Source organism: Bombus huntii, chromosome 7 (genome assembly GCF_024542735.1).
Source record: "Bombus huntii isolate Logan2020A chromosome 7, iyBomHunt1.1, whole genome shotgun sequence".
Taxonomy (NCBI): Eukaryota; Metazoa; Arthropoda; class Insecta; order Hymenoptera; family Apidae; genus Bombus; species Bombus huntii.
In genome coordinates this window covers 1,371,175-1,391,445 of record NC_066244.1, presented here as the reverse complement: position 1 = coordinate 1,391,445, position 20,271 = coordinate 1,371,175, and the positions used below count along the sequence as shown (strand labels likewise).

The 20,271-nt window shown below is 32.4% G+C and overlaps 1 protein-coding gene across 9 annotated transcripts in view; it reads left to right on the top strand.

Moving 5' to 3' along the window:
- The window catches only part of LOC126867249 (protein scalloped), a 341,496-nt gene that overhangs the window by 244,407 nt on the left and 76,818 nt on the right, over positions 1–20,271 (top strand). For all 9 annotated transcript variants that reach the window (XM_050621509.1, XM_050621508.1, XM_050621514.1 and 6 more), the window contains 2 exons: positions 14,562–14,686; positions 17,818–17,956. In XM_050621509.1, coding sequence (XP_050477466.1) covers positions 14,562–14,686; positions 17,818–17,956 — 264 coding nt within the window. The remainder of the gene's footprint in view (positions 1–14,561; positions 14,687–17,817; positions 17,957–20,271) is intronic.

Below are 20,271 nucleotides of genomic sequence, written 5' to 3'. Positions count from 1 at the left end.
TATGCATATAATGAATTAGTCTTTTGTATTAGATTAAGATTAGAGAAATAAGAAATTATTAAATTTGGAGAAAAATATCTTGCGTATGTTAATTGGATTAGTTTAAAAAAAGAATGGTCTTGTTTACAGTAATAAATTGAATAATTTTAAAAACCAGATTATCTACAGATGAATAATTATAAAGCACTTATATTAAGTTCAAAGAATTACTCGTTTACATTAATAAATTCAAAACCTAAATTATATATATAGTTATAAATATGAAATGTATTAAATTCAACGGAGAAGTAAATTGAGAAATTGGAAAATTTTAATGATCCATAAATTAAAAAGTGTCAAATATATTCAACTTAAAGAAGAATGTCTTATATTAGAAAGTAAGAACATTTTGAAACCTTAATACTCTACAAATTAATAAATATGAAGTATTAATATGTTCAAATAAAGAAACTAAGAAATTAAAACATTGAAATTAAACACTTTCTTAAACACAATTTAAAATTTAACAAATTTAAAAAATTATAAATTTTGGTAAATATTAAATTCAAGGAAGAATATCTTGTTTCCCGATTAAAGGTACATATTTACATAGTAAATATATAGAGCATCCTTAGCCTTCACATTTCGAGGTAAGATGCACTATTAACTTAAAAGCTCTCAAATGGTGAAAAGGTAAAGTCGACGGCTCTCAACTTTCGTTCTACTTACCTGAAAGACGTAGTACTACATCATTGGTAGTGAAAGTGTTAATTGCCGGTGTAGTATAATACCTTAAAACATGAATCAACGTCATGATATTGCCTCTATAGAGTCTCTTTTTTTCTTCTGGTTCTTTTCTTATCAATTCCTCGAAAGTACTTTCCGTTTTTATTTGCCGACGATATAAAACGTATAAGAGACCTTTCATCTTGAGCATAATAATTTAGAGGTCATCGAGAATCTACCCTTTAGACTGGTTCCTAGCAATTTAATAAAATCATACTGTCAGCTAATGATAGAAGGTCCAGTACCATTTTTTCAGAGTTGCATAAATTTTAAATTTAACCCATACTTTGTTATGCGTGTGAATTTCCGTTTACTATAAAATGTGAGACTTTTTAAAGCATTACGATTTAATCTTACATTGTAGTATTTGTTTAATACTCCTTAAATGTACGATAGTATTTTAATATATATTTAGTAAAAGTCCTTTATAATGTTCTGGAATAATAATTGTTAATGTATGCAATCATCTATAAAAACAGAACATCCTGTAAGAAGGTTATTTTCGTTCAAATAAAATGCATCAAATTTTCATTGAAATCATAAAGCGTTCCGTACCAAGATCATTCTGTTATTTTTTTTTTATTGTTGTTATAGTTTCTCATTATGACATAATAGTAACAAGAAATAAATATGTATTAATTTAATATAAATAATATATTTATACGATCTACGAAGATTTTTAGGATGATTGTCCGTACCTATAACATTATTTTGGAAAAACTAAACTTTTTGGCACTCAATTATGAAAGTTTCTCCTTCGAAGAATTATATATGTACTTCATGTTACATAATCTCGTTTTTTGAGGACGAAATCTATCTTCTAGGCAATTTACTAATCGAATAAAACAAACTTGCCTTAAAATTAAGTAAAATTAAGGATCGTGTGAACATCAAGTCAGTCAAGCCTGAATTTTGCCTTCTATGCACTTCTTACATATACGTATTTACATATTTATAACATTCGTTGACGATATAATAATATGTAACTTAATGCTAGCTTAAATTTTCAAAATCATGTATGATTTTCTGATGATGATTACAAATGACGCTAAAAGATATTTTTATATGCTATTCTTTATCGATTCTCAAATAAATAAAACGATACATAACAATAATAAAATGATTATTGGAGAATAATACAAAGAATGAACCAATATCATAATCTGATTTTACTAATTGAAGATTTACAGAAAATAGAATTAATGGATTTGACTTCTGAATATCTCAAACATCAATATATAAACTAACCTACAAAACCTGTACAATGAAGTATATTGGGGAAAAAGTATAGACTAGATAAAATAAAACGTACTGAAACAAAATATCATTTAGTTTACATATATGAGCTATACAAAATGAAGGTATTGTATAAGCTAAACTAATATATACAACGAAATATATTGATCGTAGTTAAATACTCTTAGATAAAAACAAGTAACAAAAGGTACAAATAACTGTAGACAATTGACTAGACACTATGCTTCATCTTAATAACAGATCGCGAGATATCATTTTTATAATACTAAATCATATATCACTTCGATATTAAATGACGAAAAGGTCAAAATCGATTTGTTTTGTTCATAAAATTTTTCACCTATTACGATGCTAATATTTGTTAGGATCAATTACTTATATAAAGAACGCAACATTCACTCCTATTGATAAGTACATATTAGGACTTTTTATGCGAAACGTAAAAATTAATTTAAATTATGAAGGAAACGATTAATTGATCAGAATTTTGTATTCATGCAAGATTTCCATCTAATACTCGTATACGTATAATAACAAAAATTTCTTAAAATTATTTGCGAAGGTGCATTTATCGTGTTAGAAGATTTGTTGTAATAGGCTCAAGTACTTACCTACGTCGTAAAGAGATTTGAATATCGGCTGATTATATTCGAACCTTCCATAAACATTTCTAAAAACAATCAGTACTTTTAAGTAGACTCAAAATTAAGTGCTAGCTAAGTACTGTAAGAAATAAAATAAGCACTACCAAGTAGAATCGACCACTGCTCAAACAGGTTCGAAACATTCGAAACGTTACCAGCTTCTTACTAGAAGTTTTCCATTCGCTTAAAATCATTCGTCTTGTCTTCTAGTTCTTAAATAACTACAAGTGCAAATGTTCAGCTACGTTTTATAAGAATCTTACCTATCGTTTATAATTCGTAGAATTTTCCTAAGTTTGTTAGAAGAATTCAATGAAATGGTAATGCGTTTCTACCTCTCATGATTTTAACGCTACTTGCAGGGGCTTCGACTCGTTTGAATATCGAAGTGATTATAAGTAAATTTTCGAAACTTGTGAGTACTCGTTCCGAGATCCGAAAATCGAGCTTACGAAAATGAGTACTTATGTAAGTGATGCAATGAACGAACCATTATACCTTACAAATAGTATTTAAACCCTGTGAAACGTATCTTAGGTATTAAATTTGATTTAAATTTTTCAATACATATTAGACTTGATTCCATCATTAAAAACTTGGAATTAAAAGATTCTGGTAATGAAGAACGAAAGAACAGGATTGAAAGAGAAGAATTAATTTCATTACAAATTGATGAGACTATTGTCAATTACATTATATTATTATTTCAAATTATATGATAATTCTTAAGATTACTGATAACTCCCTAATGATTTTTCAAATTTACTTAAGTTTTCGTAAATATCGTAATATTTATCAACGCATAGATCCGCGAAGCGTCGCCTCTTAATAAATTTTACGGCATGATAGCTCGCAAGCGCGCAACATCAAGATAATAATTAATTTCCTGGAGTATTTTCCAACGAGAATATCCCTTTATGTGGGTTAAACGTAGATTTAATTATATTATATTAAAACTACTATGTACCTTCAGTATCGTCGCCATAATATCCTGTGAATGGTAATTTAATTCCTCTCACAAAGGTATGAAAATTATAATATCCATTCATGTTACACCGGCCAATCCTGGCTTTCTCTCTCTCTCTCTTTCTCTCTCTCTCTCTCTCTCTCTCTCTCTCGCTTATTGCCTTCCTTTTTTGGTATCTTTGACATCGACCAATTGCATTTCAGCGTCGATCTTCTCGCACCGTTGACGAAAATATAGCACGCTGTTTTAATTGCAACGTGGAAGCATTTTGATGTAATCTTGATATTTTATGGTAATTTCATTTGTACCTCGCGACAGTTACGGAGCGTGTGAATAGTGGTAAATTTATAATGAAAGAAATAATATGAAAATTATCGTTATTTTATCATTTTTGTGAAATAAATTTCGCGAAAAATTGGAATATACGGAGCCTTAAGAACTAACTAGACATTTTTTATTGCCATTATTTACAATTAGATTGCAAATATTTATGCAGATAAGTATTTTTATCAACACAAGTAAAATCTAAGCAAAGATTTTTTTCACCTACTAAAAGATATGACAATATATTTTGAATATATTTTATGTAATCTTCATACTTCTTAGACTGCATAAATATTCGCGGTTTATTATAATGAACAGCAAGCAATCAGTTTATTGTAAATGTATGTGACAGTGTATATAGTAATTATGTTTTTTAATATGTAGTTTCGATTTATAATTTAATGATTCTATATTACTGATATATTTCACATATTTTTTACTCATATTTAAATACGTATTTTGTTCTATACTTAACATGCATAAACATCTGATAGTTCAGTAATTAGTATGTTTTTCTTTTTTGAAGATTTCTACAACTCTTCCACGATTTTTATCATGAGAAGCTACTATAAGAACCGACCGGTTCATACGTTCATCGCTTCGCAACCACTGAACGAGATATCTTGCTCTTTATTTATGAGGATGAGAGTCCTAATTCAAAAAAATATCAATTCACGAAACCTCATGGCGGTGGAAAGACATACTTTTCTTTATTCTTCTTGTACATATCTATAAGTAACACATATATAAGTACATACAGACATACAAGTAAATACAGAAAAACTCGTGGCATAACTCGTTCGTCGACATCGTACGAACGATGTTGTGTCGCGAGATACCTCGTCCATGATTGCTCATCTGTTAACACATTGTTGATCGAAAACGTATCGATACGTCTTTTCTTACCAGAATATTGTTGAATATTTCTGAGTGTGACGTATTCAAACGTGTTTAGAGAAAGATACAAATCACCGTACGAAGTTGTTAAAACTTAAAGTTGATAAAATTTCCATTATAGAATTTACGATTTTGTTTATCATTTACCTTTTGTTTTCTTAGGCTCTTTTCTGATCTGTTATATATTATAAATACAATTTTGTTAACATTAAATTTTCAAAAATGGTGTATCGCGAATTTTTGAGTAAAAAAGAAATTTTTAGTAAATTTTATACTGATGCTTTATCTGATTGCCCGAGCGACAATGCTAATAATTTGAAAGATGAAAGTTCTTCAAAATATAATCCTGATACAAACGACGTGAATATTAGAGAGATCAAAAGGACAGAAAACCTTAATGATTGATTCTAATACTGAAAGTGAAAATAATCTTAACTGTGCCGAAGAATGCTCTTTTACTTTCGCAGTGGACTCCAGAGTGGATTAAATACAGTATTTTACAAAACTTAGGAAATTTTATAGGTATAACTATTTTGGTTGACAAGACCCAAAGTGACAATTAAGTTACAGAATCAATTTTTGTTAACGACTTCTTAGATTTGGTAGTTTGTCATGCAAACTTGTGTCATTAACAGAATGGATCATATAAAACTTATAAGACTTTAAAATAGACTGATATAACGAATAGTAATATAAAAAAATTTGTAGGATTAAGGCCCGATGCAGTAGAGAGACATTTGTCTGCATGCTGTCGTTGCAATCATATGCCCTTCTCTGTATTTCCAATTAAGAACAACGAAGACAGGCATGATTGTACCGATATTGCACGAACAAAAGTTACTTGTCTGCATCGGGTCTAATAATTTTGGTAATACAAACATTTTGGCGATATTCCAATATTGTCAGGCATGAAAAATAGGCAGCCACAGGCGTCTCTGCATAAGTCCTGGTCAACAATGTATTAAAGTTTCTAAGTTCATTCAAATCGGCCCACGCGCGGTATCACAATGCCATCCATCCGACGCACTCAAAAAATCCTGCAGGGCGCGAATAAACGCAGCAGGAAAAATTCGTCGAGTTTTCGTAGCGCATGCATATGTCGGAAAAACGTAGAACGAGTCAATGTCGCCAAGGGATCGTAGGTGGATCGTGTGATCCACGTGTATGTGTGTTTGTACGTGTTATATCGTGCTGTACGGGCAACGTAGGGACAAGAGAGGCGATATATAATGTTCCGCGATATTAAACGGGACGCATTCCACCGAAGCCACCCTCTGGTCCCTGCTATGAATGCTTCTACGACCCCCATCTCCTGTCTCACCCTTCCTCATACATCCTCACGCACATACATAGACACGTACCCATCCCTACCAGGCACACAACCACCCACGGGAGCTGGCAAAGCTGGCCTACTCGACCAGAGCTACCCCCGAATGGTTATACGCCAAATTTACAGCTTAGCCAAAGCCACTACTACCCACGAACACGCCATTTACTACACCCCCAGGGACCAAGAACCGGATACGCGGTTCTATGACGTGTTTGCTCAAGGATAAAGCTGCTTCGAACGATTTACGGATGTCACTGATAGGAGCGGCGGGACATGCCGCTCGAGTGCCCCACGATTTTTAAGGGGATGGCTGGAGAGATTGGTTTAATGCTGTCGATTGCTGTTTGAGTTTCGAATGAATGGTGTGGCAGGTTTGTTTGAAAAGTGGTTTCTTATGGGAAATACTGTTCATCACTGATATGATTAAGAAATTGAGATGTCAAACGTCCATAAAATTGTTCTTTTACTAAAGCAATTGTTTCGTTCGATGTATAACATATGGCACCATCCTTTTAAATCCAAACATCGTTTACATAGACGAACATTCTTTAGAGAACCGCCAAGGAAAAGATGGACCTCGTCGCTGAAAATGATTTTGTTCCCAAAATTGTTAACAGCTAGTAACTTCTCCATAGCCCAATTAGCGAATTCACGGCTCATAGAATTGAATCTTATACGGCGTAATTACAAGTTCTTGTGCGAAATATACCAGGCCGTACCGTGCGAAAGTCACAATTGTTATGAACGGCGAGAAATTGATAGGTTTGGATTTCCTTCCAAGCTATCACGTACATCAGCAATATTTTCAGAAGAGCCAGCTGAACGTTGATAAGTACGTGTTGCATTACAAATCGAGCCAGTCTCTTCGAATTTCTGCACAGTTCGACGAATTGTATGCTCAAAAGGCTGATTTTGGTCGGGAAAAAAAGCTCCAGAAGAACTTGAATTTGTGTAATATGATTTACATAGTATGCACGCATTGCTACAGTACTCTATGGCGATTTGTTTATATTTTCCGATGAAATCTATCAAAAACACATGAAAGATCTATCAAACCGTTTTGCACCTCTTGAAGGATGTGACACTCCATTTGAATAATAATATTAAAGAGAACGGTTGCATGGCGTTGATTTATGTTTATGTTTGAAGTAAACAGCGTAGTAGATTTAGTGGGTTATATGAAGACAGATGTAGGGTGGCTTTTTAAATTTTTTGATAAAATGATACTTAGTAGTAGATTCGGAGATGGACGTTGTTGAAGAAATTAATTATCTATATACAAAATATGTTAAATTGAATCCTTTCACGCACTTTAAACCTAAAACATTATACTTGAGAATATTTAACGATAAATGTAATTTGTCTCTGATAAAACTGTTAATTTTGGTGTTAAGTTTCAATGTTTATGTTAGTCTATATGTATACTTTAGAACGAACTTCTGAACGTTAAATCTCTACAGCTTCTCTATACATTTTACCATTCGTTTAACATTTTAATAACATAATCATTATCTCTCATTTCTACAATAGACAAGCAGATTTTTATGCATTTATGGCGAATTTAAGGTTGTACAGAATCTACACGCATAATATGCAAGGTTCAGCACCTATTATAATATTTAGTAAGTAAAACAAATTTCTGGTTACATACTATCCCTTTATTTGCTTTTATAAACATATGGATTTGCGTAAATATTCACGTCTGCTCGTTACGGGGTTAATAAAATAAGCTGCTTTGTATAACACATTTAATAATAATATTTGCATGTTCACAAAAGCGTCCTCTAAATGTTCAAATGCACGAGCCACTGTCTATCTACACAGAACTGCAAAATTATAACTATCTCTACTGAAACTACCTCCGACTGAAATTCTGGAAATCGACCAGACAGTGTCCCGAAATCGTCGCAGTGGAAGCGAAAAGGAAGCAAGAAATTTAGTTATGCGTACGGAGTAGGATGAGGAAAGCGGAGAAGAGAAGACCGAGAGTGCAAGGCGTGCATTGCCGGACAAGGACGTGTCCTGGGATCTCCCGTGACCGGGAGTAGCCACGACATTCCAAAATGCTTTCTCCCACCCCCTGCTCGAGTTCCTGCGCCGTATCACGGTTGACCCGGCCATTCCCTATCCTTCATCCGCGCATTTCCATCCCTCTGGCGACGGGGCTCGAGCCCCGTCGACCGACGGGCACACCGAATGCAACCATGCGTCATCCGCCATGATCTATGCTTTCTGCCGCTCTGGCATTACGCTCCGCGTGCACGCGCGAGCGCAAACTGACTATACTACTGCTCAAAAGTACACTACCCTCCACAAGTATTTAGAGACAAATTATTTTAATACAAGTAGAGTAGAATTTTGCTGACTCGAAACTGTATAATTGAAAGACCTCTATAAGACTACAGTTTTATGCTTGTACTACATACGATATACAGTGGATCATGAAACTATTGGAATATCTATAGAAACTTTCTGTGAATATATTACGTGTGTTCTACGAAATATTTTCAGCACCACGGCGAAATGTTATTATCATTAATCTTGTTGATAAAATGTGAAAGAAATTTGAAATTCTACATAGAAGCTACATGATATTTAGTGAAGGTATATATTTCACAAACGTATTTAAAATATTTTGTAACTTCTATATACATTTTTAGATTAATTTGAAATTTTATCAATGTAGTCATGGTAACTGTGTCTCACTAGGAGGTGAGCGTTCAAATACATTGTAATATTATTATTTTATAAATAAGAGAGAACTCATTTACTTTAAATAAAAAAGGATTCTGACTTTTAAATAGCTCTTAAATATTTTCAAAGGTTTCAAAGAAATTAAAACATCAGAAGAGGCAATTGCACTTTTACTACGTTTTTGTATCTTTGTATCGAGATAAGAAAAAAATATAGGAAATACAACAGAGTTGTAATCGTTCAAAAGCCACATTGATAAACTCTATAAACTGAAAGATACAGAAAGCCGGCGACATTGCAAATACTGTTTTTCAAATTTTCCTTGGAATTTATCATTATTTATATCATTTCCTTGCGGCAAATGACCTTGCAGAATTTTTTTTTTTTTTTTTTTAGAATTACATATTAATCGTATAGAATCAAAAAATTAACAAAAAGTGAAGTTTATCAGTTTACCTTCTGAGAAACTCAATTATAAATAGGTATAGTAGAACCTTTATAATCCGGAAACTTAAAAAAAAAAGTATTATTTTATTATGTAAATACTTCGTTATTATGTTTGTATTATTATGTACGAAAGTATACCATTATATGCAAGTACATTTATGCGTATTTGTATACATGCATACCTATTTGTATGGACGGTTAAATCGCCTAGACGGGGATAGGTACGCGACATTCACATAAGGGCGTACACCAGGTTGGGCTCGGAGTTCGGAGATATATGAATCTGATGGTCACACATGCGTATGCGTGACTCTCTGTTTCTCTGACTTCTCTCTGACTGTCTCTGTTCGTCTGTGCTCGCATCTCTATTAAAGCTCCGCTCATTTTCAGCTGCATATTGTGCCCGTGCGCACTCTCATCCAACTCCTGCGAATATTCAGTGAGCTCGTGGAACACAAGTTTGTTTCACTGTTTTTGTGTACCTTTCTTAGGAAGGGGAGTATTTTTAGTAGATTGATTTGGGATGTATTGAAAGATCCATTGAAAAATGATGGATTTATATTAGCTACAAAAAGTATTTCTATTTATACTAAAATATAAATAAATGAAGTATAAATATATTATATTTATACGCCGCTATATTCATCAAAGCATTTACATACTAATTAATCAACTAATAGGTGTACGTATATTAAGTATTTAAAGATTTATTATCATTTAGTAGTTTATATGAATTATAAAAACATTCGATGCTAGGAACATGGGATATATTGGGCTGGCAATTAAGTGATTGCAGATTTTGTCATTAGATGGTAATGACAAAACCCGCAGTCACTTAGCTGCCAACCCAATTAAACTTAATTAAAAGCACTTTATTGAAAGATAAGAGTGTGTACAAATACTTGTCGAAACCACTGTAGTTTATGGAAATCATTGATCTTAACAGCTTGAAGTCTCGATGGTTTCTAGATGGTTTCTTTTACTACTATGAGCAACTATGCTATTTCTGACGACAAATTGTCAATTGAACATAATCGGATAAAACTATAATAAAATTCCATTTATTTGAACGAAATTTTACTGATGACGTCACATTGGCATCACGGCCTAGTTGGTCCGGAGGCAGATGGTGCCCACTGATGTGGACACCATCAGTGGACACCACATCTATGTCACGTGCAAATGATTTTCAAACAGCATTGGAAAGATTGACGAGTTTAAAAAAAAAAATTTCAGTCACGTAAAAATCACTCACATTGGCCCAACAATCAATGTATTAAGTAAATTCTTATTGGTTCAAATTATCTACTTCTCTGAATATGAATTTCTATTATATGAACAGTTATACAGAATAGTTATATATGGGAAGAATAATTGGTCTTCTATCGTATAAATTTGGATTATAAATACAGAACGTTTTGTTTATCTCGGATTATTTAATATTTTAGTTAGTCTTATTGATGCAAAAAGTTATGGCAGATCAAAGTTGATTGGTTTAAAAGATATTGTAACTTAAATTTTATTAGACTTATTGTATGGAATACAAAGAAAGGCGCAAAACAGTATTTTATTGTATCCAACAAATACAGTGTACAAATTACACATATATATATTTATTTTCTGATAAGTTCATATAAACGGAATTTTGCTGTAACTGCAAATCTGTACTAGATTTTTTGAATTGTTAAGCGTCAAGATATAGATATAAAGTAGGTAGGAAAGTTAAATCAATTCGATATAAAGAAAATATAAAAAGAAAAAAACAATCAAAGTTTGTCTACCAGTTTAGCGTTCTTACAGATACACAAATGCACAAAATGCAGAAAATTGTATAAAATCTAAAATGTATCTGCTTGTATCTAAAATAGAGTTCTCGTTATGATTTTCAATAGATAAAACACATCTCCACTTAAGTTCTATTTTTTTAATTGTGTTCATAAAAATATAAATTTGCATAAACAGTAGTTTGTTGTATTTTACTGATAAAGCACAGAAATTTTTTAGTGATGAATAGTCATCGTATAAATATACGGAACTTTCCTGTTCCAGGCGTAAAATATTCATGTGTTGTTAAAAACGCTACTTTTAAAAAGCAGATTGCAAAGTTTTGTTAAAGCTCTTCTGCGGTTTTTAACATATTTGGATAAAATTCTTGCACTAGCTAGTTGCCTGTCTTAAACGTGTGTGCCCTTTCAAAATGTCAAATTTAAAAGCTTGGCGTCAAGTCAAATCAATCCATAGGACTATATGTACCTAATACATAGACTGCGCATATTTCTGCATTTATAGAAAATTAAAAAGTGAAAAAATTTGTAGAATATACATTACAATATATGTAAAAATATATAAAATACTCCAATACTTGTTTTATAACAAGTTGGTGTATACATTTTTCTATTCTGATTCCATTATTTTCCTCTAGTTATTAAAGGTATAAATTTGCAACAACTCCTGCAATCTACTAATACAATTTCCCGTATTAGACGTCAATTTTCTACACGAAGGCACCACATTAGTGAATGTTTCCAGTGTAATAGGCCCACCCAGTCAAATCATCCACTCCGGTCAAATCTTTCAAAATAAAACGAAAACTTCCAATGTATGGAACAGTGCGTCGTGTCAAGCCAAATCTCCCAACATAAAACTCTATTCATGAAAGCTTACAATGCAACATTCTATCTAGTCCAATTAAACGTAAAAAATTAATAAAAGTTTACGGTGTAACAGTCCTGTCCAATTATCAAATTATTCAACCCAATCAACTGTTTTCAAATAAAATTGAATTGAAATTCTCAGTGTAATAACAGTCCCATCGAGGCAAATTTCCCAAAATAAACTTCAATTAATAAAAGTTTGCAGCGTAATAGCTCCATCCAACCCAGTAAAAACTTCGAAAATAAAATTTAAACATCCTAACCTAGAAAAAAACGCGAAAAATACACCTTGCACTCTCTCATTCCTATTCTCTTTCTACACCTAAAGGGTATCCCGTCACGTCTCCCTTAAAGAAGCGCAAAAGCCAAGTACCGCCGCCAACGCCGCAGCCACCAGTTCCCCGAGATTAGAGGCTCGCGTGGAACGCGACAGGATGCAGTTTCCCCCGGCGTGTTACGGGGGTTCGTTGCTGTGAGAAAGGGGATCCGGTATTGCGGTCGGAAGCGAGGGGCCAGGGGCTCTTCCGGGGGCTTAACATACACACTCCACCCCCTGTAGGCGGAGTGTTCCGCCTCCAATCTACCCCCACCACTCAACCAAGCACTGATACGCGATATCAGCAAACACTTGTTGCTCCGACGTATAGAGAATCTAGAAAGCCGCGCCAACGGCCGCTCGTGCCGCGATTTTTCACGTGCTGATTTTTCCACCACCGTCCATACTCCCACCTCTTGTGTGCAACCCCTCTTGTTCCACCTTCGCCAAACTGCAGTGAAATTTTCGCGCGTGCTTTCCTATATAGAGGTTTCTCTCTTTTTCTTTCTATAAGGTTTCTCTTTCTATTTGACTGTTAGTGGGTGTCTTTCTCGCTCTATTTTACTGGGACAGTCTCTCTCTTTGTTTTGCTTGGTGAAAGACTTGGGCGAGGGGTTGGGTCGGGTTGTGTGGCGGATTGTGATATTCCAGGCTTGAAAACGAGCCGCGCGGATTCCGTCACGCGGCCGCGACCCGGAGTCCGAGATATGTCGGCGGTGCAACGCTGTAAATCTTCGTTCGTTGCGATGCGCGCGGAACTTCCGGCACAGGCCGCCCCGATATGATACGCGCGCGGCCACGACTCCGGACGCGTTTACAGTAATTTGTTTACGATTATTTATACCTATTGGATTTAAGGAGTTTAATGCAGTGGAGTGAACAAGTTTCTCGTCCGATAGATATTTTTATTTGTATTTGTATAAAAGCGATATGTCAAAGAATTTTAAGTTAGAATAGTGTTTATTAGTTTTACTATTTTCTTTTATTTTTTTTAAGCATTTATATACAGTGTTAGTTGAAATTCTTTTAGATTTTAGATTTAGATTTCTTCATAATTTTGTTTTACGATTACAGCTTATATTGGATTAGAAGAGTTTATGCAGTGGTATGAGAAAGTTTCTAGCAAGACAGAGTTTTTTATTTCTATATGTATATACAAAAGCGAGGTTTTACAAAAGTTTTAATAGTACTAGTATTTATTATTTAATGATATTGTTCATTAATTGTACTGTTTTTTTTTACTTTTTTTATGCATTTATTATGTTATTTATATTATATGTTAGTTAAAATTCTTTTAGATTACAGATTTGTACTTGTTTTAGGATGATTTATATTGAATTTAGGAAGCTTTATATGGTATTGTGAGAAAGTTTTTGGCTAAATAGATTTTGTCCAAGAAATTTCGATTCTAAGAGAGATTTTTTAAAGAATTTTAAGTAATAATAGTGTTTATTTGCTCTACCCTTTTACATGTTCTTATATTTAATTTTAATTAAAATTCTTTTAAATATTTGTTTCACAATATTAGGTGAAAACTCTATCTGATTTATTGTTAGAGCTTCAAAATTTTTGCACACCACTGTAGCTTGATCGTTGTCTCGTGTAATGTTTGTTCTCTTTTTTTGAATGTGAAATTTCTGGGTTTGAGTGGTTTGTGAAGTGTAAGGCACTTACATATAAGAACGCGTTGGTTTATATTACATTTATCGAGTTTAGTCATTCAGTTATTCCGTTTAATTTTTCTTTTCTGATTTGTCCTTTTTTAAATCTGAGGAAATTACTGGACTTTAGTAACGACTTTAATTTCTTTTTTCTTCTTTTTCTCCCTTGTTTTCTTCTTAATATGAAAAAATTGTAGGACATATATATGTGTTGGATTCCATTGCATTTATCCAGTTTAATATGTTATTTACGGTTTCTTTCTTTCTCTTTTTTGGTATTTCTATGTTTGACAAGTTTATACAGGAAATTAATGTATAATTACGTTATTGTTCTCCTTCGGGATTCTTCCTACATTAAATACATAATACAATATAACTATATTACATTTCAACTATCTTGTTACTAGATATAAATTATACTATGTGTATTTATTTTATCTATACTTAGATTTGCTTATCCTACTTTTATCTTGAATAACCTATTCATTTATTTATACGTACTTCATTGCACTTTCTAATGATATCTAAATTACTAATTAAAGTTGTATTTCTTTGGCTCGATGATTGTAAGGGATTAATGTATTGGATGTATTCGATTGTTACAGGCAGTGCGGTGGCTGCAGCCGACACCATTTCCGCGCCGTGGACTCCCACGAGTTCCGGGCCGCCGCCCGACGCGAACGGCTCCGGCTCGGATACCAAGAACCTCGACGTTGGCGAAATTAGCGATGTAAGTTCATTTACTGTGAGTAACGATAAATATTCGAACGATAATCTGTTCTTTATCCTCCTATAAATTCCTTCGACGTAATTGTGCAAGTAGTTCTTTGTTAAACCAGCAAATATTGATATCAATTTTGGTGCAGATATTTAATTATTATTCGGTGCGGATTTTTCATTATGTCATGGAGAACTGTTTTTTCTACTCACTTTTTCTACTTACTTTGATTCTCACTTATAGATAAACTTGTTTTTAAGTACTTATGAGCTTAGAGACCATTTGCTTAGATTTACATCTTTTATATATGTTTGTATATGAAGGTAGAATTTCAGGTAGAAAGATTGGTGAAGATCGAGATAAGTACTATTAGAAAAGAATTGTGTTAATGAACGAATTTTATGTTTTTTAGCAACGAATATGTTTATGTAAACAAGTTTTGTAAAGATCCATTTGTTTAAATGATACATTATAAATTATAACTTGTTTGTTAATTTTTCCTTTGTAAATGTTTATCAGTTTTTACACTTTAAGTATACAGATAAAAAATGAATGTGTCGAATATAATAGTGTCGACTATAAATCCCCAAAGTTGTGTAAATTGGCGTACCATATTTTGATAATGCCTGTTGTCGGTATAAATGATATGATACCTCAATTTTAAGTTGATGACTCAAAAAATGATTTAAATAACTGATTCGTATTATTCTATATAAATGTACAATTTATATAAGATATGCAGTTCGGCGTCAAGGCGTTAATTAACAATGAGAGGTTGACAATTATAAAATCAGTCGTGTGAATCGTGCATGAAAAGAAAAGTTTATTTATGTACATGTATTAAAAATCATTGTTTACAATCTTTATTGAATATTTGATTCATTAGCTAATTACAAAATTATATCATTTTATAATGTGTCACAAAATGATCCGTTAAAGGTACATGGTGATTATCTTCTACTGCGACAGACACACAGAAAATGAATTTGTTAATGGCCTAGATAATTAATATTACAATAATGAGAAATATTATTCGATGGACTAGAAATCTCAATTTAAGCTGTGATTTGTTAATTAGATTGCTCTATGGTTTTAGGTCTATAAGAAAGTAAAATTTAATTCATCGTTTCGAAATTATAAATTGCCGAAGAATATTTCTTTCTTCTGTAAATTTTTCAGTCGTTAATAATATACTGAGTAAAATAATAATTTCGACTTATTTCATCTTCATTAATTATGATTTCAAGATAAACTCAGTCGTAACAACATTTATATTTTGTTTTACACTGTGTAAACAATAAATCACACGTTCATAACCGTCGCGTTTAATTTAATTTAGTATATCATAAAATTGTAAAATTTGTAAAGATTTCCGAACTGCATCTAAATAATGTAATAAAAGCATTGGTTAAACAAGTAAAAGATATGAAAAGCTTGGTAGTTTAATACGAGACATTTCAATATTTTAAAGGTTTATTAATATGAAGTTAACGTTTCTAATTAAATTCGCAAAAGGGCAAGTGTTGCTGAAAAATTTTAATCACGATATTCATCCCTTTCTGCCGTTAATTCCTTATCCTGATTAAAAATCCCATAAATTCTTTTTTCAATTACAATAATTTACTTTTCACGTAATTGAATAAAATTTCTTACACATCTATGATTCCGACACTTGCGAGGATACAAACACAAACGAAGTCTTAACTCCAGTGGAATTGCGTGCCAGCCAATATTATAAACGTGACTGGACTTCTCAGAAAAGACTTTCCCCTACTCGCAGAATCGTTTCACCTTCTGTCTTTCTACGCTTGATCTAAACGGCCCAAGTAATTGTCCATTATTCTGTTCGTGCAGCACTAATCTGTCTCATTCTTTGACATTTTTAATTCAACCGTAACTTGTATTCAATCATTTTGTTGATAAACGTTATACTTAGTTAGTTATAAATGTTAGAATGTAAAGTCAGTCACAAAAATCTATATACACCTATTAAAATATAAAATGTTATGGTAAAAACATCAGCACCACGAATTTTTTAAACATATTGAGAGAGATATTGTCAAAATATAATGATAAAGACAACTTATTGTCTTTTATCTTTATCAAGAAAAAAGAGATAAAAGAACATAAAATATAATGTTTAAAAATTACATATGTGTGTTAACATGTCCATATGTAATGATAAAAATCGACTTGATATTATATTAATAACTTGTAGGTCATCAATAATGTCTTACTATCTCCTTGCCATCGAAAAGGTTAAAGGCCTTTGATGTAATCTTATTCCATAATTTTTATGAATTAATATATTGAAATATTTTAGTATTTTTAAATTCCTTTTAGAAATACATGAATAAAAATTGCATTGATACGTGAATATAAATAATTTTGTGACGTGTTTTCGATAGGTATATGTAGATTTTCGTGTATATATATAGTAAGTATATATATAGTCAGTACTATATATATATATACACTTATTACATGCATTTGTGTTTACAAAATTTACTATTACATTCTTAACAAATTTTATTTCATTTAATATCGTATATGAATGAATAACATTATAACAAAATAACTAGAAAATAAAAACGAAAAATGCATTCAATTTTCTTAAAATATCAATAGATATCTTAATATTGAAGAGAAGTAATCATCTGAATCTAGTGATAACGAATTGATCACGTTACTATGTATGTAATTACCTGATGTTTTAAATTTATAGATTTTTTTGTCATACAAAGGAGACAGCTATATAAATTCAAATTTTCCTCCATTCTTCAATAGAAACAATGTTGACTATAACAATTTAGGTTTGGTCATCTAATCTTAATGTATAATAAAACATTGATTATCAGTAATGAACAAAGCAATTACAATTAATGGAAATAAATTTGCAATTGAGGGAATATACAACGTGGAATACAAAATTAAATCGAATCACTTACAATTAAGTAACCTGTATGAAGTAAATCAAGCTATTATAATGTAAAATCCAACGATACTAATTGAGGCTTAAATCTTCAAATGATACATAGACAGATTAACCAAAAATCTTGGACGATCGCGTACATTTCACGAGAGTTTCCGTATCAGCTAAAGAGTTTGTGAGAAATCCTATCCGAGGCGTTCGTATTTTGCAGGACGAGAAGGACCTATCGGCAGCGGACGCGGAGGGTGTATGGTCGCCGGATATCGAGCAGAGCTTCCAGGAAGCACTCACTATATATCCGCCATGCGGCCGACGCAAAATCATCCTGTCCGACGAAGGGAAGATGTACGGTGAGTCGAGCAATTTCCTGGCAAATCTCTCTTCGACGTTTTCGCTAGAGCGAAGAAAATAAAAAAATAAAAATACGCAAGTAGAACACGACGATGGAGAAAGAAATAGCACGAGTATACAGAGTATACCATCTAATACAGCGGACAATTTTTCAACCATTTACGGTTGTGTAACAAAACAAAATCTCGAACCAAGATTTATCGGTATCTAATATAAAAGAAGTGGCCACAATAAAAATTTCGAAAATAGTCCGTTTTCATAACGAAAACAAAGTCACCTTAGGTTTCTTAAACGGGACCATATATTTATTTTCTTATTAGATTGTAGCGAATGTTAAGACGAGTTCAAAAAGCATGCTACACGATATTTTTATTAACATAATACCGCGTTATCTATGGTCCGTTGTATACTAATCGGCCAATTATTAATACTGAAAACCTGCCAAAGAGGATTAGTATATTATGTAGAGCTTGTGTATTCAACCAGTTTAGTAGCAACACATTTATTCTTCTGCCACCTATCTTTCTCGTTAATTATGTTACAAGATCCAAATCAAAAAATATATTTGTTATGTTGTTGTTGTGTTTTACGCTAGAAATATTTTAATCATTTTATTACCTAAGGCAGTGTAAAAGAAGAAGAGCATAGACTGTATGTATAGTTGCAGCATGTTAATATAACTGTTTTTTGACTAAATTTTGTAAAAAAGAAAGTCTAAAATTTAAGCCGCGAAACCATCAAGCCAAGCTTAAATCTAGCAAAAGATTTAAAGTACTACTCAAACAAATTACAATGACTACAAAAAATATTTGCACGCCATTACATTTATTATACTAACTAATTAATTAACTAATTAATAAAGTACTAATTAATGGGGCTCAAGTACATATATCAAATTTCGTATCAGTTAATAACACTTCCATATAACTGCGAAAACTTGATACTGAGAATGAAATGTAAAGAACCTGATAAAAGAAATGCTTCGTTGAGGAATAAAAGTATGTGCAAATATTTTTAATAGCTACTGCAATTTTTGCTTCCAAGAACCGACTTACTCGCAAAGAATATCTCGGCAAAGAAAAACATCGTTGCACGAAGGACTATTCCTTGTGCTTCACGTACGGGCGTTGCGATGGTAGAAATGTCCAGCCGAGCTCGTTATTGCTCGATGCTGAGGTCAGTCTACGTGACCGACCAGATATTGCCTACTACGACCACGGGTACCACCGTAGTCGCCACCATTAACCGCCATGAACTCACCACCGAGGCAATAATGCCACGCCTCGAAAGATAGCCCCTTGACCAGCATCTTTGTCCTAATATAGATTCCCATTTTCCACTATCTTTTTTCAGTTCTTCTTAACGAACTTTTCGTCAATTCATAAGGTTAGGTACATGGTATTTTCTATTTGCGATTTAACGATTTAAGCCTCAAGTATATTAAATTTGATATTTAGTAGTAGATACTTTCATAAGTTTCATATGATTACAAAAATTTAATATTGGAAAAGAAGAGTATGTGCAAACATTTTTGTAGCCGCTGTATTTTCCTATTTTCTATTTTACTTTTTATTTAATTTTTTATTTTATTTTTTATTTTATTTTTTATTTTCGAATTGTAGTTTTCTACCGTTGCAAATTTTTTTAATTTGAAGTTAAGATTGATTCAAATACTTAAGATTTATGTGTGTGTGTGTGTGTATGTATGTAATTTCTCGTTTCGATTTTATGCCAAAGATTTTCCTCAAATATTAAAACTTGCTGAGAGATGCGATGAAATTTAACGTGACGTAATGACCTGCCACGTTTTTTAGATCATTTTTGGCAGAATTATTATCTTGCTGTTTTAGTTATAAAATTTCTGAAATTTGATGAAGATATGAGAAAATAGTCATCAACGTATGTGATTTCTCGTTCCAACTCTATGTTGAAGATTTTCTTGAAATAGTCAAATTCCTTTTCTCGGTTGAAATAAAGCTAAGATCGAGACTAAAACGATAAAATTTTATAAAAAGGAATACAAACTATCGTTCTACCTATATTATATCATACCTACTACCTTTTAAGTTTCTTCAACACAAAGCAAATTTTTCACGAATCATATCATAAAACAAAAATTGATTACGACTTTTTTCTAGTCTCAATCCTGCCTCCAGCCCTTCTTGCCATATTTTTTTCAGGCAGACATAGGCTTGAATCCCTATTCGTTAAGGCACAATGTCGCTTAATTTTCGAAAGCACTCCGCGGCAAAAGCCGACGGGTGGCAATTCAATCTTGGCCCGTGGCCGCTCATGAAAACGAAGCTTAATTCAG